The sequence below is a fragment of the Xenopus laevis genome, chromosome 2S, assembly GCF_017654675.1.
Source record: "Xenopus laevis strain J_2021 chromosome 2S, Xenopus_laevis_v10.1, whole genome shotgun sequence".
Taxonomy (NCBI): domain Eukaryota; kingdom Metazoa; phylum Chordata; class Amphibia; order Anura; family Pipidae; genus Xenopus; species Xenopus laevis.
In genome coordinates, this window is record NC_054374.1 from 100,139,124 (window position 1) to 100,165,773 (window position 26,650).

General features: G+C 37.8%; 1 protein-coding gene across 1 annotated transcript; it reads left to right on the plus strand.

Annotated features, from left to right (window-relative positions):
• lancl3.S (LanC like 3 S homeolog) lies at positions 1 to 26,278 on the plus strand. The gene is made up of 5 exons (XM_018249745.2): positions 1 to 744; positions 20,011 to 20,134; positions 20,534 to 20,731; positions 22,015 to 22,222; positions 23,852 to 26,278. Exons 1-5 carry the CDS (start codon positions 211 to 213, stop codon positions 24,009 to 24,011), a joined length of 1,224 nt encoding a protein of 407 aa, XP_018105234.1. The 5' UTR covers positions 1 to 210; the 3' UTR covers positions 24,012 to 26,278.
• The last annotated feature ends 372 nt before the right edge of the window (positions 26,279 to 26,650 follow it).

The window sequence follows — 26,650 nt, forward strand, 5'->3', positions numbered from 1 at the left end:
GAGGCTCCTGCAAACTCCCACCTGATTATTTGTGCAAAGCTCCTCCTCACTCGGCTCATTCGCTGCCACCCTACAGGCTACACCACAGCTCCCAGTCTCTCAGCGGCACAAATAAGCTGCCTTCCTCCCCACGCCAGTATATCTCTGCCCAGCACCCCTGTCTCTCAGTGGCACCGATTCCAACCTCTATAGGCGACAGTCGCACGCTTTATGGAGAACAAACGCTGCTTTGCCAATCGCTTCTCAGACTACAAGGGCAGCCTTCTGTCCGGCCAGAGCAGCGAGGCGACGGTCCCACTTATCGTCAGCACATTGGAAAGCGTTTTACAGAAGCTGCCGGTCCGGGGAGGTGAGGAGGGTGGGCTGTACGGGGGGCTGGCGGGGGTCGCTTACATGTTGTACCACGTCTCCCAGTGCAGCCTGTTCAGCTCCTCCAGGGACAGCTACCTGCGCAAGGCCACCGCTCTCATCGAGTCCTGTATACAGTATTATGACCGGGAGCAGGACAGGGAGACCCGGGCGTCTTTTCTTTTGGGGGGAGTGGGGGTGTACGCCGTGGCCGCGTTGATCTATAAAGCGAGGGGGCTGCAGGCGGACTCCACGCGGGCTCTGGACAAGTTCAGGGAGATTGGGGAGATGTGCACCCCGCTCGGATTCCTGGAGTGCGGCTCGGACGAGTTGTTCGTGGGAAGGAGCGGATACCTGTGCGCTGCTCTAGTGCTGAAGCAGAAGCTGGGGCTGGAGGTAAGACATCCCAGCTGTTTCTTTTGCTGGACATGAGCCAGTGATACACATATATATTTGTTCCAGTACTTTATGTAGTAGTTCATATTCTCACAAACAGATTACCAGCACTTTCCACTGAAAGGCAAATCAGAATGTGAGACTGAGTCTGTGACCATCCAACTGGGGAGCCCCAGATTACCCCCATTATTCATTTTGGTTCAGATGTCAAAACATCCCTCATATTTTAGTTATGGAATGATGCATGCCATTACAGGGGTTGTTCACCTTTGAGATAACTGTTAATATAATGTAGAGAATGATATTCCGAGATAATTTGCAATTGGTTTTCATTTTTTATTATTTGTGTGTTTTTTTTTTAGTTATTTAACTTTTTATTCAGCAGCTCTTTTGTTACAACAGCACCACCTGCTGGTCATTTCCTGACCAGTCTGACCACCAAGTAGTCAAGGAAGTTGTCAGGAGAAAGAAAGAGGCTGCTCTGATGTTCTTCTGGTTAGAAAAGATTTGAGAAAGGTTTCTGATTTTTTTTCTTAACCAGAAGAACATCAGAGCAGCCTCTTTCTAACAACTTCCTTAACTATTTGGTGGTCAGACTGGTCAGACAATGACCAGCAGGTGGCGGTGTTGTAACACAATTAATTCATAATAACAGGACAGGTATCTTTTAATATCTTGGAATTTAAAAAAAACAAATAATGAATGTACCTTGAAACATTTCTTAGAATGGCACTCTTATCAATTTTACATTCACTTATTTTTAAGGTTTACTTATGCTTTAAAGGTGAACCATCCCTTTAATTTCCAGGATGCTTACTGTGGAATTCCATTTGAGATGACAGTTTGCATGACTCTACTCCCATACCTCCAATGTCATGTATGTCTCTCCCACATGCATATGAAACACTGATGATATAGGGCTCAGTTTCTAGACTCATGATGTTCTTTCACACCTTATGTAGTATCTACTTTGCCCCAATGTTAGTAAGCTAGAACTATGCCAGCTGGCCTTAGGGATACACCAAATTCAGTTCTCTTGACTCCTTTTTTGCAGGATTTAGATTTGACTGAATCCTACATGTTCAGACAAGCTGAATGGGGATGTTTATACAACGTTTGTTCACAATTGATGCCATTATTTTACATTTGTCAAATTTGAATATGCAAATGACAGTTGGGACTTGGCTGAATCTTGTAACGATGATTGAGTTTTCATCGGGATCCAAAAATAATGAATTTGGTGTATTTCTTTATACACTGTAAGTATAAAGCTGTACCACATGCATTTCAGGGGTACAGTGCTGAAACATTGTGTGTATCTGAACATGGCACTATACAGTCAAGGCTTATTCCCTGCATGTTTTGCCAATCATGTGTTTGGTAAACCATTGTACAATGTCCTTACTCATCCTCACAACAGTCACACTGCTTTGTTTGGCAACAATGATGACATTTGTCTGTCTTCCACTTGTATAAGAGGGAGCATATGGTACCTCCTTCACCTACTCAAGTCTCTTGCATCTCCTCTTCTCGTGCCTCTTCAGCACTTATATAGCTATATATAGTTATATAGCTTAATATAATAGGTGTAAATGTATCACTTTATACCTTATAACGACTTCTTCTGTGACCCCCATAGACTTGCTGGACTGACTGTTGGGGTAAAGTGCCACATGTAGCACTATAGAACAACCAGCAGATCCCTGGGAAACTCCCATATGTGTTAGTATAACTATAGGTTTTCACGCTTTGTGCTTAGGGTTATCTGTCTGAAGAAATTTGGTACACTCCTCCCTGCCAAATCGAATTCAGCTGAGCCTTTAGAGAGCAATTTACTGATATGTAGGTGGGAGGGGATCTTGTATTGAAGAGGGTAGATGGACCAAAGGCAAAACTATGGCAGAGCAAATTAAACTTAGATGTGTGGTGAAATTGTTATTTATTTATTGTAGTATATACAATATTTACTATTTACAGTATGAATATCAAAAGCTTTAATACAGTGTAGTTCTAAAGGTACTAATACTACTGCCTTGTACCTTTCTGCCCATTGAAGTCTTTGGTGACTTACTCTATCCCTACAGCCAACTGCTGTGCGGCTTGATGTTCATTCAATTCAGTCAACTTCATCCCTTCTGCTTAATGAAACTGCTACCTGATCACTAAGGGCTCTTACACATGAGCGTTTTGACCTGCGCTCCCCTGCGTTCCGTTTTTTGGCGTTCAGCCGCAGGGGAGCACAGGAATAGACGCAAGTCATTATTTGAAATGGGGCTGTACTCACTCAGGCGCGTGTAGGCGCCGAACGCAGGAAAAATGCAGCATGTTGCGTCTGAACCTGCGTTCGGCGCCTACACGCGCCTGAGTGAGTACAGCCCCATTTCAAATAATGACTTGCGTCTATTCCTGCGCTCCCCTGCGGCTGAACGCCAAAAAACGGAACGCAGGGGAGCGCAGGTCAAAACGCTCATGTGTAAGAGCACTAAACTATTGAGCTCACTTATCATGCATCATAGGATTTGTAACCTTCAGTTTACAGGCAGCTGTTATACTGACATGGCAGCAGCTGCAAGAAAAGGCTGTGACAGATCAGATAGGAGGCTTGTTACGTTTTATAGAAATAATTGGTAATGCATGCTTATATTAGTATATTAGTGTATTCTTCTTCATTGTGATACTCTAAATTATAATGTGTGATTGGTTGATTTGATGCTTCTTTTGTTGGTTTAAGTACCTTACAAAATCATGAAAATACCACAATGTCAGCGTTCTGTCCGTGACACAGCTCTGGTTCTGTTAGAGACTTTAGTCATAGAAGAACCTGTACTGGAGTTTAAGGCCATCATAGAACTGAAACAGGGTCACACAACAGAACTGTAATATTCTGCACTCTTGGCCTATTACTAAGCGTCTTGATTTAGAGGCCCCTAGTGCTCACTTGCAAAGGGTTTTGGTAAAGGACCTATTGTGTGATCCTCTGTTTCTGATGGTCCATAGGCCAATGGGCATATTATCTGTTTATGAGATTTAATCAGATTCCTAATTTGGATATCCAGACAGGCAGTTTTCACCCGACCAGCTCTTCCAAAAACCGGGCTGTCTGAGTGAAAATCGAACAGGTGGCAACAATAAAGGCAAGTAATACAGCACCTCCCACTCAATATAATATTAAATCTGCAGAGAAGGAACACTCTGTCGACATAATTAGCTTTACCCTTATTCATCACTGTCTATTTAATGGGAGAATAAATGGAAAGATCGCCAGTCATTTATTAATGGCCATAAAAAATTTAATTAACACATCTTGTGTTTTTACGGGTGCTTTGTGTATGAACATGCATGGTCAATCACCTGTTGTGTTGTGATTCAAGCATATTTAATGTGGCATAAACCATTACAGCCTCAAGCTATAAAAAAAACAAAATTGATTATAGCAGATGAGGTTGGCTTGAGGTGTTTTACTTGATGATGTTCTGCAATTTTTGCAAATGACATATTCATGACATTGCAGGATAATGAAGATCTGTCCTTTCAGTTCCTCTTAGCTCTGTGCCTGGCATATTTACATTCTTGTTGCTAGAGATGCATTTAACATATAATATACAGAAATACAGAAAGCTGTCTGAAGACATATTTTTTCCAGATAACTAATTTATTATTCACTTGTTTAGGGATGGGTTTGTCCTTTGCCTCCTGAGGAGGAAGGATACAATTTTGGAGGTGAGGCTACCAATTACCTACATTAAAAATATTTAATAATCTACATATACATTGCTCCACTGCTTTTTGGGTGGGACTCAACCAAACCAAATCTAATCTTTAGTTGTTTGTTGCCTTTGCTTGACTGTGTTTTTGTATATCTTTGTGCCCCCAATCCCTTTCTTGATATGCAGATCTAAATACCATACTGTAAATCCATATGGCATTGAGTGTATGCTATAAAGATCATATAGACTCCTATGTATATAATAATAATAATGTGTGCTGAAGCAACGTAGAAATAATTACATTTATAAGCACAAACCAGAATTCAATGTTGCAATCTGCATTTAAATTAAAGGTTTACAAAGAAACTAAAATCGGGTGACCTTCAGAATGAAATGAATCTATAAAAGAAGAAGTATTATTATACGGTGAAGTGTTATTATTAATAGAAAAAGGGTTCATTTACATGCATAAGTGCAGTTATTAGAAGTAACCAATCTCATTCAGAATCAAAAGACTGAAAAAGATCTGATTGATTCTTGTTGTAATAAGCACACTGGGTAACAAGCACCATAGATTAATGTAGCAGTAATGTACAAGTAGGTAAAACAGTTTGTACTAGGTCTTGTAACCCATAGCAACAAGTCAAATCAAATATTTGTTTGGTTGCTGTTGGTTACTGGATCAAACTTTGCACCAGTTAATGCATCATCCCACTTTCCTGCAATCGTTTATACTTGATATCCAGGTTCAAAGCATAACACAGAAGAAGGAATATTATTTCAAATATACTGCCATGGTCGGCACCCTAGATCCAGAACCAATGCTAAGCACCCTGTTCATGGCTCTCGCTTCTGCCTTTAACAGACGCCTTTCACCTCGGGAGGAGCCCTCGGCTAATAGGATGCCTCCAGGTCTTAATAAGAGAGGTGCCAAGCTAAAGGTTCTGGACAAGCAAAGGGGCACACGGTAAAGCAAAATCTTTTGGGCAGAAGGTCTCAGTTCAAGGAATAACGGAAGGCGTGGTCAAATCAGGCCGGGTCGGGGCAGGCAGAGTACAAGCGGAGTCAGACAGGCAAGGGTCGAATCAGGAGATCAATCAGAAGGGATGCGGATATAGAAGAGTCGATTACCAGGCAAGGTCAGGTTTCAGAAGTCAGGATCGTCAAAACAGGCAGGGGTCACAACAGGTATCCGAAAACAGGCAAAATCACAGATCGGTAGCACCAGGAACTCTATGAGGATGAACCTTTAACGGGCAATGATTACAATCAAAAGGGTCCCTTAAGTACTTGTTTGAAATTCACACCATTGCAAGCGGACGTAAACACACCAGCATCAATGCGCACACAAATTGCGGAAGTGCGCGCGCGTGCCCTAAGGAACCAGCAGTGTGGAAGAAGAGTAGCGGCGTGGCGGGCGTCCCCTCCGCACCACTGGACCACCAGGGTGAGTTGTCACACATACAAAATAACCCAACCATTTTGTATCTCTTTCCAGGTGCCATTCTTTCTCTTTACACAAATATTTTTTATTGTTGAGAGCAAAGTTATAGCTCTTAGTTATAATACAAGATAAAAACACAAAGAAGTACTAGACTTTAACATCAGCCCTGTACTCTTAAAAAGACTTTCCTATTAGCTTTAAGCAATTTATTCATATTGACATGGTGTCTCATCCAGAAGGCATGATGTCTCAATTAGCATTTGCTCGCAGGGTCTATTCCTCGGGGGACTTGAGATGCAATCTACCCTTCCATAGGATTCCATATAATGCCTTGGCCTACAGAAGGTTTCCTCCTTTTCACAGTAGACTGATTCTGATGGTCTTAATATGCTCCACAGCATTCACTAGTTGAATAATAAATGATTTTACTTCCCCATGTTGCATGTTGTATACTATAAAAGTGCTCTGGCTGGAGGTCCCTAGATATTTGAAATGGTTAACATCATTTATGGACTTTAAAGGGATACTGTCCCGGGAAAAAAAGTTTTTTTGAAAACACATCATTTAATACTGCTGCTCTAGCAGAGCAAACAGATTTTTTAATATTTAAGTTTGAAGTTTGACATAGGGCTAGGCAGGGTGTCCATTTTCCAGGTGCCCCCCAACCATGTGACTTGTGCTCTGATAAACTTCAGTCACTCTTTACTGCTACACTGCAAGTTGGAGTGATATTACCCCCGACCCCACACCAGCAGCCCATCAATGACCAGATAGCTACCTAAAAAAACCTCTGCTGAAGAATTTGTGTGCACTGCTAAAAAAACTCTGCTTTTTCCTGCTTGGGTGCTATTCTCATGTCTACCACTAGGTGAGCAGGACTTAGGTCGTAGCTAAGTACAATAAGAAGAAGAGAAACAATAGTTGTCTCAAAGCAGTTCCACCCTGAAGTGCTGGTTCCTTCTCAAAGTTCAGAATCAGACACAATGCACTGAGATGGCTGCATCCATACCAATATTACAGCTACAAAAATACATTTGTTGGTTCAAGAATAACATTTTAAATGGTAGAGTGAATTATTTGCAATGTAAACAGTGTACCCACAATACAGTGTTATTCCGCCAAATTCCATCTTAATTGTTAAATTGTCAATTCACTTAAGTGTAGTTTTGCCATCAATTTGACACATTTTGTCAGTTCCTTCACAGCAACACATGTATCAGATATGGCATTAGTGTAAAACAGATTTGGAGCAAATTCATTTTGTATGAAAAGTATGTTCACCATGCAAAGGAAACCTTGTAATTAAACCACCTCAAGGCAGGGGTTAACTCCAAGACTCCCTGATATCTTCTTGTCATTTTCTTTGCATCTTGCACCTATTACATCAAGAGGATACAGCCAGCATATTGGAGCAAGATACAAATATGAAGTTGCATATAAAGTACCCTTGTGAATAGCATTATGATGGAAAACATTTTGTTTCCATTGTTGCACCTTTCTCTTGCAATAGTAAATCTTTCCTGATGTGTTTTCTTGAACTGTATCTTGTTTTATCATTTCGTTTGTTGAAAAATGTTTGTTTTAGTTGTCAGGAGTAGTGACAAATGTGCTTTTTTTTTTTTCTCTCTGAAAAAATTGTTAAACTGTGGGTAAATTTGCAAATAGTTGAAAATTTGCAAAACACTTTGAAGTTAATGGGATTTTTTTTTCATGGAGCCTTTCTAGCTGCGGTTTTTTTGGCTACTTTTTCCATACTAATTACATTGAAGTCTATGGGTGTGTGTTTTTTTTTCCAAGCAGAATACATTTGAGTCTATGGGTGTATTCTCACAGCGACTTGCGGCATGAATTTCCACTGCAAATTTTCAGTTTCGCAAAAATATTCAGTGAAATTCAGAATTTCAATCCATACCTTATGGAAAATGATGAAATCTTGCAAGGTCAATGTCAAGGTCAGAAGAAAGCTGTAGGAAATAGATACTTTGGTAACTACTGAAACCCACCTTGTGTAATAAAAGACACTAAGTTTGCCCATAGCAACCAATATAATGTTTGATTTAAAACAGGTGACAAGTAAATGCTACCTGCTGATTGGTTGCTATGGATTACTGATCCTGAGCAAAGTTAGTGCCTTTTATTACATAACCCATGCTGTTAATATGCAAACAACTAATGATGCAGTTCATTTTCACACATTACACAAATGCATAACCATTTCTGAATCTGGCACACTGACCCTGGCTTTATATAAAGTATTGTAACACTTAGGAGGTAGCCTCAATCTATCCCCTTCAGACCTTGTCATTCGGGGACAACTCTATGCAGCATATGTGAGCTGTTCTAGGGGAGTAATCCTTTGGTTTTGTTAGTGGGGACAGTGTATCAGTATATATTTCCTAGCGTATAGTGTTATGTTTTGGGTAGCCGAGGATGAGCTTTATTAGCAGGCTCAATCAGGCATTACACAACAGTAACTTTCACTTTTAAACTGTCAGGAAGTATGCACAGTATAGTCTTAAGCACAGTGACATCTACAGGCCATTTGTATAAACACTACATATAGTAGGAAAGCATTTGGGCAAGTGTAATAAACAACCACAATGCATCTTAAAGCAATAATATACATTATTCACATCACATAGTCCTGGGTCCATGCAGGTAGTTTTCTGATTCTCTCAGTACGCCTTATAGGTTCACTTACTTCAGGCCTATTGCAGTTGACATCAGGAGTAAGAAAATGTCCTTCATCAAATGGAGCTTCATATCTAACAGGAGCAAGACGACTTGCAGTTCATATGTGTATGGTCCTCGCTAGCATCTCACTTCAAGTGGTGTAGTAAATTTAGATTGTCCTCGTTTCAGTATTCCTGGTTTCTTAATTCTGACTAAAGATCCAGGCTAAAAGTGCACTTCTCTTGCACCACCTTTTCTGTCCCTATAAGTCTTGCATTTGGCTTTTCTTTCACATAAGAATTTTGTTTGTCTTATATTGGTGGAGGCATTCTAAGTGAATAAACCCCACTAACTTTTAGGCAGAGAAGTCTTTGAGCTCATGTAAACTCAAAGCTTTAATTATGAAGCTCAATGTTTCTCTCTCAATAAACTACTACACTTGCAGGTCAGTTACCATTTGGATTGTAAGCACTTTGTCTTCCCTTAACAAAACTCTCCAGAATGCACTAAATATAAAAATGTATATCAATTCCAAGGCTTCCTCTGCACCCTAATGTACATTTTGAACAGAATGTCAACTGTTAGCTTTTAGAAGGTTCATAGACAATACTGTATCTTGTTTTAATGCAAAACCCTTGTTTTCTTCGATTCTTAAGATATTCTGTTGCAGAACACTTGACAGATAATCCATTAAAGCATAAACGTTGAGCAAAATAAACCTTTGGAAGAGTGCCGTTCTTCTGCATTGCTTATATATATATATATATATAATACACCCTGCAACAGGTGATTACAGTTTCCCAAGTTATGCAACAGATACTAGAAATATCTCACAAGAAGGCAAAGAATTACATCTACGACTATCTATGCAAAATGTCCATTTTGCAAAAGGCTAATTGTCCCAGAAAAAAGGTCACCTTCACCAAAAATCTATATGATTATTTAGGGCTTGCCGATCAATAGCTTTTCTAAATTCTAAATTTCTTTACTTTGACATTTAATCCCAAAAGAGATAGTCTGATCTATCATTGCTCCGAGTGTAGAAGAGCACTGAGTGCAGGGAACAAAATGACTTTGTTAATATTTAAGCACATTAATTAATTACTTCACATATATTACCAACCCAATGGAAAAACTTAGTGTGACAATTTTATCCACATATTCAGGAAAAGAGTATGATTCACACGTGAAATAGAAAGTAAAACTGAATTTGTATTCTCTTGTAGTAGACAAATAGAAGGTTAACAGTAGAGGGTAAAGGTGGTCATTCGCGATGTGCCCACCAAAGGCAGGGTGATATCAGGTTAATCCGAATGTTCAGCCCTAGGGCCAAACGATTAGATTACAATGACGGAAATGGGTGATGATGGGCCGTAGGACCACATCAACTAGCCAATGCATTCCTCGATCGCAGGAAAAAATCAAACCTGCCCTATTTATATCAGGCTGATTTTAGGCCAGATATCGATCGGGAAGACCTGTCGGAAGCCCCCACACATGGGCAGATAAACTGCCAAATCGGTCTAAAGGACCAATATCGGCAGCTTTAATCTGCCTGTGTATAGCCAACTTAAGACATTCTGAACAGTAGTGCTTAGAAGACTCTACAAATTTGTAATACATAAACACTATAAACTCTGCAAGATTCTGGGGCTGTGCAGAAGACTTTATAAGCCAACATCTGACTTTATGGGTGAATGTACTGTAAATAAATCCACAAGATCAAAAGTATTCCCCCATACACATGGCACAGAGCAGGCAAACTGATAGCACACGGAAGGATAAACTCAGTGGGAAGCTCAGAGAGGACATTACTTCTAGAAAAGGCAGCATGCAACACAGAATAAATATAGTATACAATATATTGTGTAAACAAACCACTTTCCTTACTTATGGTCATTACAGACTGAAGGGCTTGTTTCTACTTATTAAAAACACACTCCTGTATAGTTATGTTTCTTCTGCTTAATTGTGCACCTTCTTGAGCAACTCCAGGGTCCACACAGCAGACTGTGTCAACAGGTGCAACATACTGGCACCCACAAAATCAAATGTCATTTTAATACAGAGCGTCAGTAATTATGCTATCAATGGTAAGATTTCTAAAAATTGTGACAGTCACTTAGTCACATGACAGTAATCACACTGGCATTGTGGGAAAAGAGCTGCGGCATTGTGGGTAAAATAATCATGTTAAAATCTTGGAAAAATGTGTCTTTTTTTCACATGCATAGCGGCCAGTTTAAAGACGGACTCCATCCAAAATAATTGTTGTATGGAAGAAAGTTAATGCTATGCAACTTTCCTATAATTGCAGATTTTTTAAAGTCCCTTTCTATTATCTGCACTGCTTGTCCTGCTTACGTATACCAATTAAATCATGTTGGTTTGCTCATCGCAGAACATGCAAGGCATTGTGGGAATTAAAGTCTTGGTTGGAGGAGAGCATCTTTATAGTCAGGTTGGCCAATGGAGGCAATAACAAGGGCCAGATAATTGCTTTTAGCAATTCCATATACAAATGGAGATTTAAAATGAATATATATTAATATATACTGGAATGTTACTTGGAATTACTGTACATGTTTTATTTCCCCATTAAGCCTCATGTGTATAGAGAAATGAAATGCTAATAGTTCTGTTAGTCCCCAGGGATTCCATTCTTATTGCAGGTCTTACAGATAACAGACATTCAGAATTATTCACTGGCAGATTATATTTGTTATCCTGTGGCTTTGCCCAAGCATAGAGTGCAGACAGCTCACTGAATACACATGTAACAATGCTACAAAACATCTTTAGATTTAGAAGAAATGATTCATGCAATGGCACAAGTGTATTGAACCAAATATAAAGGTTATGTGCAACTGTAGGTAGAATGTTCACTTTGATGCTGTCATTGCAAAAATACAAAACAGTGTGAAAGGACATAATAATTGTATGCTTTCATACATATCATATATATTTAGCAACTCCTACAACGTTTTATTTAATTGTGTTTAAATTTAGGTGGTTTTCTGACAATAGAAAACCTGAGCTGAGTCTCAAGGTCATTGTAATCCCTGGGAAAGGCAGAATAAGACTGTGCAGTAGGAATTTGTTCATAGGCTGAATGAACATTTCTTTTTTTCTTTGCTGCTTCTTTATGTCTATTTGTGGTAACAGTGGGAAACCTGCCTCTCTCTCATCCCCATTCATGACTCATGTTCAGTTAACACTGGGCAAAAACATCACTCATCACTCATACATCACATATGTATCAATTTGAGGATTTAGAATCTGCATTAAAAATTATATTGGCAGCATATCATTATATGATGGAAGGCTTGGCATACTGATAATTAAATATGGCCATAGCTGTACCTTGTTAACTGACATATGGCACAGATTAAATCTAAGAATCTAAGAAGTATGATCATCCTGCCATTAACTCTCACTTTATGAACCATGCAGGTTTTTTACTAATTACTTGGCTCACTGTGTTTAATGAATGTGACCTAAACCTGCATAAACAAAGATATGTATCTGCCATACCATTCAAGGTTTAACTGTGTCCTGGTCTATGGAGGCCCTATGTAGCAGATGATGATTTTGTTTGCCTGTGCAAAATTGCCCACTTTTTGTACACACCCTTCAGACTCCACCCATTCTACCATGTGCTTTCACCCAATTTTCAGGAAAACTAAACCATATCAGTGGAGGCAACATTTGCTTACATAGTAAGTAAGGTTGAAAAAAGACACACGCCCATCAATTCCAACCTTTTTTTTTTAATTTTATTATTATATCTGCCTAACTGCCAGTTGATCCAGAGGAAGGCAAAAAACCCATCTGAAGCCTCACCAATTTGCCTCAGAGGGGGAAAAAATTCCTTCCTGGCTCCAAAATGGCAATCGGACTAGTCCCTGGATCAACTTGTACTACGAGCTATTACCCATAACCCTGTATTCCCTCACTTGCTAAAAAACCATCCGACCCCTTCTTAAAGCTATCTAATGTATCAGCCTGTACAACTGATTCAGGGAGAGAATTCCACATCTTCACAGCTCTCACTGTAAAAAAACCCATTCTGAATATTTAGGGGAACCTCTTTTCTTCTAATCGAAATGGGTGACCTTGTGTCAGCTGGAAAGACCTACTGGTAAATAAAGCATTAGAGAGATTATTATATAATCCCCTTATATATTTATACATAGTTATCATATCTCCCCTTAAGCGCCTCTTCTACAGCGTGAACATCCCCAATTTGGCCAGTCTTTCCTCATAGCTAAGATTTTCAATACCTTTTACCAGCTTAGTTGCCCTTCTCTGTACCCTCTTTAATACAATAATGTCCTGTTTGAGTGATGGAGACAAAAACTGTACGGCATATTCTAGATGGGGCCTTACAAGTGCTCTATACAGTGGAAGAATGACCCCCTCCTCCAGTGAATCTATGCCCCTTTTAATACAGCTCAGGACCTTATTTGCCCTTGATGCTGTTGACTGGCATTAAGGTCTGAAAACCCTGGATAACATGCTATTAAGATTATTAATGCAGTAATTCAACATATGGCTGTTTGCTGGGTATGGGTTACAGCATGTGACTGCAGCATACCTAGCACCAATTACTAACTTTCTGCTGAATAGTTAGATGGAACATGGAAACTATATACCAGGTAAATTAATTTTAGTTTCTTTACTTTTGAGAAAGAGAGAGAGTTTTGTGAGTTTAGTTTTTTTTCAGAATTTCATATATAAAAAACCCCTAAAATTCACAACAGGATGGCACAGGGGCAATTGCACATATAAATACCCACAAAACTCACAGCACGATGGCACAGTGGCAGTTCCTTATATAAATATACCCAGAACCCATTGCAGAATGGCACAGTGGCAATTTCATGTATTATTCCCACAGAACTCACAGCAGGATGGCACAGTGGCAATTTCATGTATAAATACCCCAGAACCCATAGCAGCAGGGCACAATGACAATTCCATATATAAATACACTAGAACCCATAACAGGATGGCACAGGGGCAAATCCACATATAAATACCCCAGAACCCATAGCAGAATAAACACAATGGCAATTTCATGTATTAATACCCAATGAAGTGCAAGTAATAATAATCGCAATACAGGTATGGGACCTGAAATCCAGAATGAGCTGGACCTGGGGTTTTTCGGATAATGGATCTTTCCTTAATTTGGATCTTCACACCTTAAGTCTACTAGAAAATCATGTAAACATTTAATGAGCCCAATAGGCTGGTTATGCTTCCAATAAGGGTTAATTATATCTCCGTTTGGATCAAGTACAAGGTGTTGTTTTATTGTTACAGAGAAATTTTTTTTTTTTAAATTTAGAATTATTTGATTAATATGAAGTCAATGGGAGATAGTCTTTCTGTGATTCAGAACTTTTTGGATAATGGGTTTCAAGTAAACAAATCCTATACTGTACTTAAAAAAAAACATGGCAAGTGTCTATTGACGGTGATGATGCAAAAAACGTACTTCTACATAAGCATTGTGCTAGCTCCCACTCATATAAATGAAAGTGGAAAACAGAAAAGGGATATTAACAGTAGCATATTGTATTTTTAGTCTTTATAGGGTAAGTACAACCTATGGTAGAGGTTTACCTAGGCCTTGTAACTTAGGTTCCTCCATGCAAAAATCATTTGATTCTGCCCTGCCCTTCACCACATTGGATGTGCCTTCCAAGATGAAAGGCACCTAAAGCTTACCACAGTCCAGTGCTGCCATAAAGCTTGCTGAGTTTTTATAGCCAGCAATTCTGCAAGATCTTGTTTAGAAAATGCACCTTTACCAATATTTACTCCTTACTGTGGAGCACACAAAAATTGAATCCACATACCTGAAAGCTTAGTCAGACTTCTTTACACATAATTTATTAAAAGGCTTCATTTTTAGAAGCTCTGCAACTTGGATCTCATATCAGTAAGAAATACACAGATTTATGAATAATTAAGTGCAACTTATAGCCTATGTGAGTAATATTTAAGCGAATAAACACTGGAAATGCAAATGCTGACTTCAAAATTCAGGCCTGTCTGCCGTTTTGGAAATACTTTACAATATGCAAAATAGTTATTTTAGAAGTGTTTGCAGCTAACCGCAAGCCAAATCTTTTGGGGAAGCTAAAATCCCAGAATCCTCTCACTCCTAATTGGAGAAGACGTTTGCTATCATGTATAAATATTCTGATTCTAGCCTAAAGTTATATTAAATGTCCTCTGCATTTATAACAGTATCTTCACAAAGGCCTGAGAAAATGAGTAAAAGATTGAACTTCAGAAAGCCCTGAGAGACGAGGTGAAGCTTTGAGCTTTACATTACAAAGTACTAAGAGAACATCTGAAAAACTGACCTTTATGAAGGCCTGAGAGAAGAGCTGAAATACTGACAATCACAAGGGCCTTCGAGATGAGTTGAAAAGTTGACAGAACAATATACATGAATACATTTGCACATTTAAATTTTGATAAACTGTGTCCCTTCAGTACCACAGGAAATACCTTTATTTGGACTTTAGTTACCCTTTTTTCAAGTGACGAAGGAAAGAAAATTGACCTGATCTTTTGTACTTTTTGTGTTATTATGAACCATTAACTCCCCTTGCAGTGTTTGATTTCTCATCACTTAAATGTTGGAGGTGGATGTGGCTGGCAGAAAGCAGTTTCATTATCTAGCAGTTTAATGTGAAAGGCATGATAAAGATCAGGTCTTGTTGATTTTAAAAACCAGAAAAGACACGTATAACAAGCAGGAACTTGTAATTCCTGGTAACAGGTTCTATTCCCACAAATAGAGACTGGCAGAGAGAGCAAATTATGCAATAAACAACATTTTAGCTATTTGTCCTTTTGTGCAAATCATTTTCAACAGGTGGAGGTTTATTTATTAAAGGTCGGATTTTCATAGTTTTAGAGGTTTTTGAAACCAGGACAAAAATCACAAACTTTAAAACCAAGATTGTCATTGAATTTATTAAAAGTTCCAAATAAAAAAGTACAAAAGAAGAAATGCCCTGAGCAATCAAAAAAAATCTGAATACCATGAAAACCTCAGAATTTTGAGTTTTCCGGGCAATTTGTAGCATAGCAAAATCCAACAAAACATTCTGATTGGGTTAAAAATGGTCCAATAAAATCAGCGCTCCTCCCATTGACTTGTACAGCACCAGGTCAACTTTTACTTGCCGAAGTTTTGGATGAAAGTCTTTTGAGAGAAATCTTGAATTTTTAGAAATTTTCTAAAAAAAACCTGAGAAAACCATGATTTTTTCGTGATTTGTGGAAAAATCCGAAATGCTATTGCTAGTAAATGATGGGCCCCATAGGGTTTGTGAAGTTAATTGATCAGCTTGTTTTCCCTGCGTGTCTTTGCAGGAGAGATCACTGCCATCTTGTGGATAAATTACACAGTTAAAGTCAGACTTGTTGCAAACTTCATTAGCTCTGTTCTCTTTGGTGCTAAGTCTAATGTAGATATTGAGAAAATATGGTTATAAGGGTTATATGACAAACATTACAAATCTGTATTATTATGGAAAAAACATTGCAAGCTTTATTAGCAATTTACAAATGTTTAGTTGTCGAATCTACTTGATATTTGGAAGGTTTTAAAGACATGCAATTAACAATTATTACGATAATTTATATTTCTGTCAGTTATGTTTTTTTTGGGAAAAACTTTGATTCGATCGAATGCGCAATTACTTCGATTCATACGATTTGAATTTCAGTTGGTTTTTTTTAATTTCAAAGCTTTTCAAATTCGAAATTTAACCCATGATAAATAAGCCCCTTAAGGTATGAAGATCCAAATTATGGAAAGATCCATTATCCAGAAAACCCCAGGTTCGGAGCTGTCTGGATAACAGGTCCCATACCTATATATCCTAAAACAACACCGGGTTCATTTATGAAGTTTGCGCAGTGCATATTTATTCCAAAATGGTTGTATTGCCTTTGTTTTTCCTGAACACTAAAATATTGCACTGCTGTGCCTGTCTTTCCAGTTTTTGTGCATTTGCATTGCGCACAAATTTTCACAAATGGCTCACAACTGAGACAGGTGTTTGAGTGAATGCAGCCGCTGTGCGCGGTTGTTGTGCGCGAGAATAATATCTGAATGTTTTCTCTGTTACAAAAAAATCGTGGCGAAACTCAAATGCATTATTAAATATTCACAGTTTGCGATTTTTCCATATTTAAAAGACTATTATGGATATTTGCAGTGCGAAAAAAAAATCCCAATTCTGTTTGCACATTAAATACACCACTCTTACCTAGCTTTATAAATATAACCATGCGCAGGGCAAATGTTCACTGCAAATCATTCTGCCCTGCGTGAAGTTTATAAATGAGCCCCAGTGTCTTTTGAAAATGCCCACTGACACTTAAAAAACTACTCGACAACATATTTCTGTACATTAACAATAATTAAGTCACTACCAATACGTCATATTGATTGAGTTTTCATTGAAAAGTAAGCAATTGTCACTTGAAATTTCTAAACCTTACTGTTTTGTCAACCTGCCTGTCCCTTCTCAAGTTGTGTTAACAGAGGCTACTGCTACACAAATATGGCAGCCCCTTCATAGACCAACATGGGGGATCAGATGAGTCATGTAAAAGCATTGGGAAGATACTTTTATGGCAACCCGTGCAAAGACAATGTTATGTTTGATGTGAAAAAGGTTTAATTTCTGCTGTCAGTATCTCTTTAAGTGATATGCTGAAATAAGATTTCAAAAGCACAAGGAAAAGGAATTGTTAAGTATAAAAATAAAAACTGGGTAAATAGATAGGCTGTGCAAAATAAAAAAATGTTTCTAATATAGTTAGTTAGGCAAAAATATAATGGATGGAGTGACCGGGTGAGTAATATAATAGCCAGAACACTTCTTCCTGCTTTGCAGCTCTCTTGGTTTCTAATGATTGGTTACCAGGCAGTAGCCAATCAGTGACTTGAGGGCAGGTCACATGGGTCATAACTGTTGCTTTTGAATCTGAGCTGAATGCTGAGGATCTATTGTATAAACTCACTGAACAGAAATGTACCATGTGGCCCCCCTTCAAGTCGCTGACTAACTCAGAGTTATAGAGCTGAAAAGCAGGAAGTAGTGTTCTGTTCCATTATATTAGACATCCAGTCACTCCAGCCTTTATATATTACATTTTTGCGTAACTACCTATATTAGAAACATTTTTTATTTTGCACGTACAATCTATTTACCCAGTTTTTATTTGTACACTGACCCCTACCAGTGTTTTTTTTACTTTGCTTGTCCTTTATGATTGATTGATGTGAGTGATACTTTTGGGCATATATTAGTGTATCAGATATTTTATATGAAGTCTGGGAGCATTACTCCAGTTGCCCCTGAGGTAACATAAATGAAGCCTAAAGAATGTGATAGATCGTTTCACCTACTCTCTTTTTACTAGCATGGGATTTTTAGGTGCAGATTTTTTTCGGATGAAAGTGAGTCCATCTTTTGATAAACATGCTTGTTCCTTCGTCACATTATTTAATCTTTCTTGCCCTTTGATAAATATGCCTGAACTCTTCTGCACCGCATGCCTAGAATGAAAACTACATATTTGGCACAGTTCATACAATTACATTTCAAATTGTGGGATCAGGATTAAACACCAGGAAATAAACTAGATTTACAGAAAACTGAAGAACAATCATTCCTAAGACCTTTATGCTTGTTTGTATTCATGTCCAAACATTCTACATTGTTTCTAAATTGTTTAGGTATAATACTGCTATTAAATGGGTTAGCTGTTCTGTATTATAAATTGTATGGAATGTTTTTTAAGCCTACTTTATGAATTGCAATAATAGTATTGCATTTTATGATACAAACACTATTGGGAAAATGTAATAAAAGGTGTACAGGTATGGGGCCTGTTATCCAGAATGCTGTGAACCTGGGGTTTTCTGGATAAGGGATCTTTCCATAATTTGGTATCTTCAGTACAGTATTTCTAGTAGGACATTGTTTCAGTATTTAATGGCTCATTTGTTAGCTCTGCAGCCAAACAACATGCTCCTGATGTCACTTACTGAAGAATTTCAGCTGCTCTAACTGTTTGATTCCAGTATGAGTCAGCAATTTGCAATGAACCGCTGACAAACAGCATGGCTGCAGCAGTAAAAATATTTTTAGGTTGAGGAAGCACACAAGTAAAACATTCATACAAGCTGACAAACTATAGCTGCAAACGCGGCAATGTTGATGCATAGGCCTTTGCTGCACTAAGAGCATCTGTTTGTTGATATTTTGTTTGCATAAATTATTTTTTCATATACAGTTATGGGATCCATTATCTGGAAAAACATTATCCAGAAAGCTCCAAATTACGGAAAGGCTGTGTCTTCATTCCATTTTAAAAATGATTTCCTATTTTTTTTCCTCTAATAAAACAGTACCTTGTACTTGATCCAGACTAAGATATACTTCATCCTTATTCGAAGCAAAACCATCTTATTGGGCTTATTTAATGTTTACATGATAGTAAACATAGGGTATGAAGATCCAAATTATGGAAAGATCCATTAGCCGGAAAACCCCCAGGTTCCGAGCCAGGGCCAGAACTAGGTGTAGGCAGAAAAGGCATCAGCCTAGGGCACAACGATAAAGGGTAGCTTGGCAGGTATGTATTAAGCATCTTCTGCCTACCCGTAGTCCGTGTTTGCTGCCCTCTCTAGCTCTCCCCTCCCTCCTCCCCTCTCCTTCACTCCCCTCCCTCTTTCCCTCTACTTTACCCTCCCTCCCCTCCTTAAACCACCCCTCTGTTACTGCACATGTGCGCAGTCATGGTCAGGCAGGGTTGTTTAGGGTGCCCAGTCAGCTTGGCCCCACCCTGTACCAAGCATTCTGGATAACAGGTCCCATACCTGTATTATTTATATCTTTATCTTACAAAGATTACTTTGAACTTTATTCCTACACGTTTTTATATTTAGTGCTTTACTTTTACTAATAGTGTGGGACTATTGGTCTAGCTTAGTAGTTCACTGAATATCCAGTATACCATTTATTTGTTTACATATTCTATCAAAATGTCATACAAAGATGTCTCAGCCTGGGTGGGTGTGGCCCATATTCAGTCCCAGGGCCACCAGCTGGATTCATTTGGTATAGTTTATTGAGGGCATAGATTACAAAACATGGATTTATTGTCATTTTCATTTATTAATACTGTATGGATGGCAGTATGAATGGGAGCTACCATATTGACTTTCACTAAAAAAGACAATATCCCAAAATATCCCAAAAGGGAGCTGTAACGTATATCCAAGTAACCAATATATAATATATATACAAGGGATGCATATCAGCATACAGGCATAACCGAAAATAAAATAATTTGCTAGTTCTTAATTAAACAACACAATATCTTCCTTTAAAGGTATTGACTCCAGTTCAGATGAAATCAATCTGCCTAGCCATCTTGGAATCTGGGAAGCATTATTCAAAGAAAAAAAGAAAACCATTCCCTCTTATGTACTCTTATTATGGAACAGAATATTTAGGTGAGCTGAAGAGAACATACGAATCATGGGCTTTCATTGTGCCTCTTATCATTATATTATATCTACTGTTTGTTTGTCTATATAATATGTCTGTCCAACTTTCAGTCTGTCTGTCAGTCAGTCATCTTGCTATCTCTCTTGTATCTCTCCTCACTGTATTTTGTTCATCCTGTGAATCTGTCTTAAATAAATATCACAAGTGTAATGTACATTTATTTTCTTATTTTCTGTTTTTAGAAAGGTATTTCCAGTTCATCCTTTAATTCAAGTCTTAATTCAATACTTTCCCAAATTAAGATTATGGGGTGGGTATATATACAACGTATATGCAGATTGCTTGAAATATATTGCTATTTTTCCATGTTTATTCTGCCTGATTTTATTTTGTCTGGTTTGTAGGTGCAGCACATGGGCTATCATCTGTTTTGCAAATGCTTTTGTCCTATCAGGACTATCTTCAACCTGCAGATCGGGACCTTGTTTGGGAGAGTGTGGACTTTCTGGTAAACCAGGAGCAGAACTGTAATTGGCCCCCGGAATTAGGGGGAGTGATAGAACGGGAAAATGAGCTTGTACATTGGTGTCACGGTGCCCCAGGTTAGAACATATTGATATTTGAAGTAAGATATTAAGTAGCACCCTCAAACCTAAACATTGGTAGTAACCATTAGCAGCTAACCACAATTATTTAAGGTGACTGTAGAATTGTCTTCCCATTATGCCACTCAAGGGGGTATGCAAGGAATTCAAGTTTTGTTAAATACTTGCTTTAGCAAATACTTGCTTTACCAGTTTTAATGACAAAGGGAAGAGCGGGCCCAACATATTATTGGTAGAGAGAACAGTCACAACCAACCAAGGAAGTATATTCATGCTATTGGGGGGGGGGGTGTTGTGGCAAGGTATAAACTTCATTGGTTGGTCAAACACTGGACGATGTAAACTTCTGGAAGGCTTATGCTTACCCATGTATGCCTATTTCTTACAGAAGGAAGTTCCTAGTCTGAAATTGTTGGCTCTAAATGTAGTTTTTCAGTATAGAATTTGCCAAGTGACTTGTGTGCATATGCATTTGATTATCACACAATTGTGTGTGTGTTGGGCATAATCGAAGAAGAGTAGTCTTAAGATGGGCCTAATTTTTTAACAGAAAGTGTACAGGGTCACTATATACAGTAGTACATTAAATAGCCTATAGAAATTATACATTTGAGAATAAAGTATAAAGGGCAGTATTTAACAAAGAGAGGGACTGACAACCCAGAACAAGCCTGCTGAAATGGCTGCAGTAATGCCTTGGGTGTTGTCATGTAAGTCACAAAGTTTGCACTAGGTCTATTAACCAATAGCAACCAATCAGATGTTTGCTTTCAATTAAATGACCAGTAAATGCACCTGCTGGTTAATTTATATGTGTTATTAGTGCTGACGCAAACTTTGTGACTTTTCCTGAACATTTGTGGAACTGTGAAAAGTGGAAAATATAGTATATTGAAGGGGTGGGGGATCCTTGGACCAAAAAATATCTCTCTGCTTGGCTTTGGGGTTGGCATTTTAATCACTGGGTTCTACAGTATGTGTGGCATTGTGTGTATCTTGTCACAATAATAGCGAAAAGATCATTGGTAAAAAACTTCAAAGAAAAGCCCATACGTACACAAACCCACGCTACTATCTATTTAATTAATCTGCATGTTTTTATTATAATAATATAATATTAGAAACAGTGTCAATATTAATTATTTGCTAGCCTTTTTCATGGTTTGCTACCCTTGTATTTTCTTATATAAGTCATTTATGTTGTATTGAGAAAATAGTATTTTTTTCATTTTCAGTTCATTCATTCCAGAGTTAATGGCTCTGTTGTCTTGCTGTTTTAGGAATTGCATATCTGTTTGCCAAAGCATACCTGCTTACCCGGAAACCTTGTTACCTGGACAAGTGCATCAGATGTGGAGAGCTAACGTGGCAAAAGGGACTGCTCAAGAAAGGCCCAGGAATTTGCCATGGAGTTGCAGGCAGCGCCTATGTTTTTCTTTTGCTATATAGACTCACAGGCAACTCAAAATACATTTACAGAGCACAAAGGTCAGTGATGTTGAGAAGATGTATAAGTGTATTTCATTTTAATGCTCCAGATAATCAACTCTTCTGTAAAGTCGGCAACTCTTAAAGGAGTTGCTGACCTTTAAAGAGATATCGACAGAAGAAAATAACCATTTTTTCTTTAAAGAGATATTGACACCAGAAAATAACCTTTTTTTTGGTATTTATCATAACATTGTTTTTGAATGCTATTTATAATTTTGCCATAAAAGTATTTGTGTGATGCTTTTGCATTACCTTTCTAACCCCCATGTTCCTCTAGAAGGGGGCTGCCATATTTGTGCAGCAGTAGTCTGTTAGTATTAGAAACTCTAACGGACAGGCTGAGAAGAGACAGTCAGGTTGGTAAAATAGTCAGGTTTAGGAACTTCAAGTAGCAATTACTTGAAGCAATTACAAAATCAGCAACATGACCCATAGGCAACTTTTAATGTAGATTAATATTTTGAAATTAAATTTTTTAATGTTAAATTTTAATATGTTAAAGAATGGCTTATTCTCAGCAACTTCTAAATTGGCCTTCATTTTTTTTTAAAGTTTTTAAAGTCAGCTTTTTCATGGGTGTCACTGCCCCCATCTAAAATACAAATGCACTGTAAGGCTACACATTTATTGTTATTGCTGCTTTTTATTGCTCATGTTTCTATTCAGACCCTCTTCTTTTCATATTCCAGTCTCTCAGTAATATAATTGCAATCAGATTGCTGAAATTGCAACCTGGAGAGCTGCTGAATAAAAAACTAACTCAAAACCCACGAATAATAAAATATGAAAATCAATTGCAAATTGTCTCAGAATATCACTCTCTACATCATGCTAAAAGTTAATTTAAAGGTGAACAACCCCTATACTGACAATAATGAATTGCCTACAGTTAGTATAAACGGTCCCTTGAGTGGTATGAATAAGAGTTAAGAGTTAATTCATTGTAAAAGGTCATTTTTGCTCATTGGTCATTGAAAGTCACAAATGTATAATTTACATTTTAGTCCTATATAACCATAAGGTAATTGTTTACTTATGTATTTTGACATTGGTTAAAGTGGTTGAAACAAATTGCTTACAGCAGATCATAACAGTTGCTTATTGCGGGTATTTCATAATGTTGCTGGATACATGAGTCTTTCTTTCAATAGCTATTGCATAAAGGTGCTTTAGCCAACAATAAATTGCTTACAGTAGCTACTATATAATGGTCCTAGAGCCAACAATTGTTTGCTTACACTTAGCTATTGCATAAACGTCTTAGTCAACAGTAAAAAGTCAAGAATACAAAGTCAACAATCAATTGCTTACACACAGTAATAAATACAGGCCCCTCAGTCAGCACCTTATTGCTTATTATTTTTTCTTATGACTCGTTGAGAGCCAATAATAAAATTGCTTACAGCAGCTATTACCTAGAGGTCCTAGGACCCTCTTTATGTATGGGTCTTAGGGAGTCAACATAACAATAAATACCTGGCTACTGTACTACTTATGGGTCTTATATTATTTAACAGTGAATTGCTTCTATTAGATATCATTGATTTTTCATAGAGAGACAACAATACATTGCTTACTAAGTCTGAAATAATTATTAATTCTAACATGTATTTGTTTGATCTTTAGGTTTGCTGAGTTCCTGTTTTCAGATGAATTCAAAGCTGGATCCTGTACCATCGAAAGCATTTACAGTCTCTATGAAGGTCTTTCCGGAACTGTGTGTTTTCTGGTTGATCTCCTGCAGCCTAATAATGCTGAGTTTCCTTTATTCAGTGTGTTTGTCTAGAGAGCCCTATTACACTGTGATGTAAAAAAATCCTATGTCGTAATCTAGCCAACAGTAATGAACTTGTTCATGTGGGAATAAAAGCAGCAGGAAACTTGAACAGAGGAGTATCTGTCCCATGATAGCATAACTTGCAAGAAGCTGATTGGTTACTTGCTGTTGTCATATCTCTGCCCTTGACAATTTTTATTGAGTACATGGTGCATAGCAGAGTGAATGCAACAGGTGATATTAACCTACTATATGTGAGATGTATAAAAAAGTGCTTTTTGGGTACCTGGAAAAGAGAGACAACCAATCCTATGTTTGTTTTTTGGAAGAACAGGTATATTTAGATATTTATTAATTTAGTGATAACAATTCCTAGCAAAAGTTTGCCATATTTGGAAAAATGATAGGTGATAAAATATGTTAATAATTTAACTAAAGCCAGTGTTCACACATCCTTCACAAAAAAATCTGAACCCAAATTTGCAGTTTGACATAAAACAACGGCATCATCTGTGAACAACGTCACTTGTCATGCAACTTAAAGGAGAACTAAACCCCCCGTACCAAATCCCCTAAACTTCCTGGAATTACCCCCCCCCCCCTTCTTCTCTGTGATGTGCATTTGTAAAAAAGATATTTAAAAAAAATCTGACTCTTAAATGCAGAGAAGCGCAGCGGAGCTCCCGGTCACCATCTAGTCACGTCTCTTCATTTAGTTTTCGGTTCTCAATGCCAACTTGCGCATACACAATTGAGATTTACAGTACTGAGATTTAGCCAAACCTCAAACAAAAAGGATACCATTGCGTTTAAATGGTCATAGAGGGTACAGTACCATTTATAGTACAGATCATTACTGAGAATCAATAGTTAAAACTGTGGGGGGACTTATATCGAAATCGTGGTACATCAGCTTGTTTTCCTTGACGGTATATACATTCTACAGATATGGATCATAGCTCACCATTAAAAAGAGTTTGGGAATAAAGTTTTTTTTTTGCATAGTATGTTTTTCTGTTATCCATGCCTTGCTTATGATATTGTCTATAGACTTGATAATTTAATTTAATAGAAAACAGTTGGCAAGTTAATGCTTTCTACAGGCTCTAATGTTCTCATGTGAAAAACTTGTCCTGCCTTGGTATTTTATATATTTATGACAGTGAAGTATAGAGTTTTGTTAACCATCAAACTTCAGAGATGTATCCCCTATAGAAGCAAGGGAAAGTAAGCATACATTACTAATTGGAAGATAGAAAGAAGCAAACACTGTTGCCTCTACCTATTTTAAAGAAGTTTGAACCATAGATTAAGGGTTGCTCAATATATTCAAACAGAAAATAACTTCAGAAAAGTAGTTTGTTTATCGGGCCACAAGTCACTAACATTCATTTGGCTCCAACCTTTTTACTACCCGTGAGCCACATTCAATTGTAAAAAGAGTTAGGGAACACATGGATGCCAAAAGTTCCTGGGGTGAAAAATAACAGCTATGATTGGCTATTTGGTTGGACCTGTAGAACTTGCCTCCAAACTAGGAATTCAAAAATAAGCGCCTGCTTTGAGGCCACTGTAAGCAACATCCAAGGGGTTGGTGAGCAACATGTTGCTCACGAGCTACTACTTGGGGATCACTGATCTAGACCATCAGATTAGTATGTCTGGCTAGCCTTAAATAGTATTGCTATAACCAAAATACAGGGAATAAAAAACACCACTTGCCTTTAATGTAATTTCACCTCCATTAAAATAAATTGCTAATATTGGCAGATAACCTTTTAGGCACTATAGCTGCAAACCACCATCTTATATTGTTTATCAAAACAATAAGTGAGGCTGTGACATTGCTCTGGGGTATTAATGTGTGGTTATACTTACGTAAAATCATTTCTTTGTGGTTTATATTATTTTAAACTGAAATGTCTTTACATTACATTACAAACATTTATTGACAGCATATTTTATCTTTTTAGATGCAAAATGTCAAGTTAAAATAACATGTATCAAAGGACTTTTGGAATATGGGATATTAATAGGTAGCTCAGGTCTAAACAGGCCTAATAAATTCAAATCTTTTAAATATTTAAAGCAAATGTTTGTTTCCCTTTCCACGGCTGTCAATCTAAATGGGGTTAATGACAGCATTTTACAAAAGCAACATATTTATTAGGGATGCACCGAATCCACTATTTGGGATTCGGCCAAATCCCTGAATCCTTCATGAAAGATTTGGCTGAATACCGAACCAAATGCGAATCCTAATTTGCAAATTAGGGGCAGGGAGGAGAAAACGTGGGAAACATTTTTTTACTTTCTTATTTTGACGAAAAGTCGAGTGATTTCCCTTCCCACCCCTAATCCGAATCTTGCTGAAAAGGACAAATCCTGGCCGAATCCCAAACCAAATCCTGGATTAGTGCATCCCTAATATTTAGTGTATATTATCTACAATCTATATAACTTTGGTTCCAAAATAAACATTGAAAACATGTACAGATGTAACATATAACCCTTACTTGCAGGGCACCTAATCCAAACAGCTGTCACACATTGATAAGTGTAATTCACACAAATGCAAGAGTGGCTGAAACCTACCTAAAACCATACAAATATAAATGATACCCCTGCCCCACAACCCTTAGTGGGTT

Bases quoted from the DNA above. Each gene is read 5' to 3' on its own strand.
- lancl3.S (XM_018249745.2), top strand. From the start codon at position 211: ATGGAGAACAAACGCTGCTTTGCCAATCGCTTCTCAGACTACAAGGGC. The intron at 745-20,010 runs GTAAGACATCCC...CTTCCTTTAAAG, and splicing joins AGCAGAAGCTGGGGCTGGAG to GTATTGACTCCAGTTCAGAT. The intron at 20,732-22,014 runs GTTAGAACATAT...TTGCTGTTTTAG, and splicing joins TTGGTGTCACGGTGCCCCAG to GAATTGCATATCTGTTTGCC.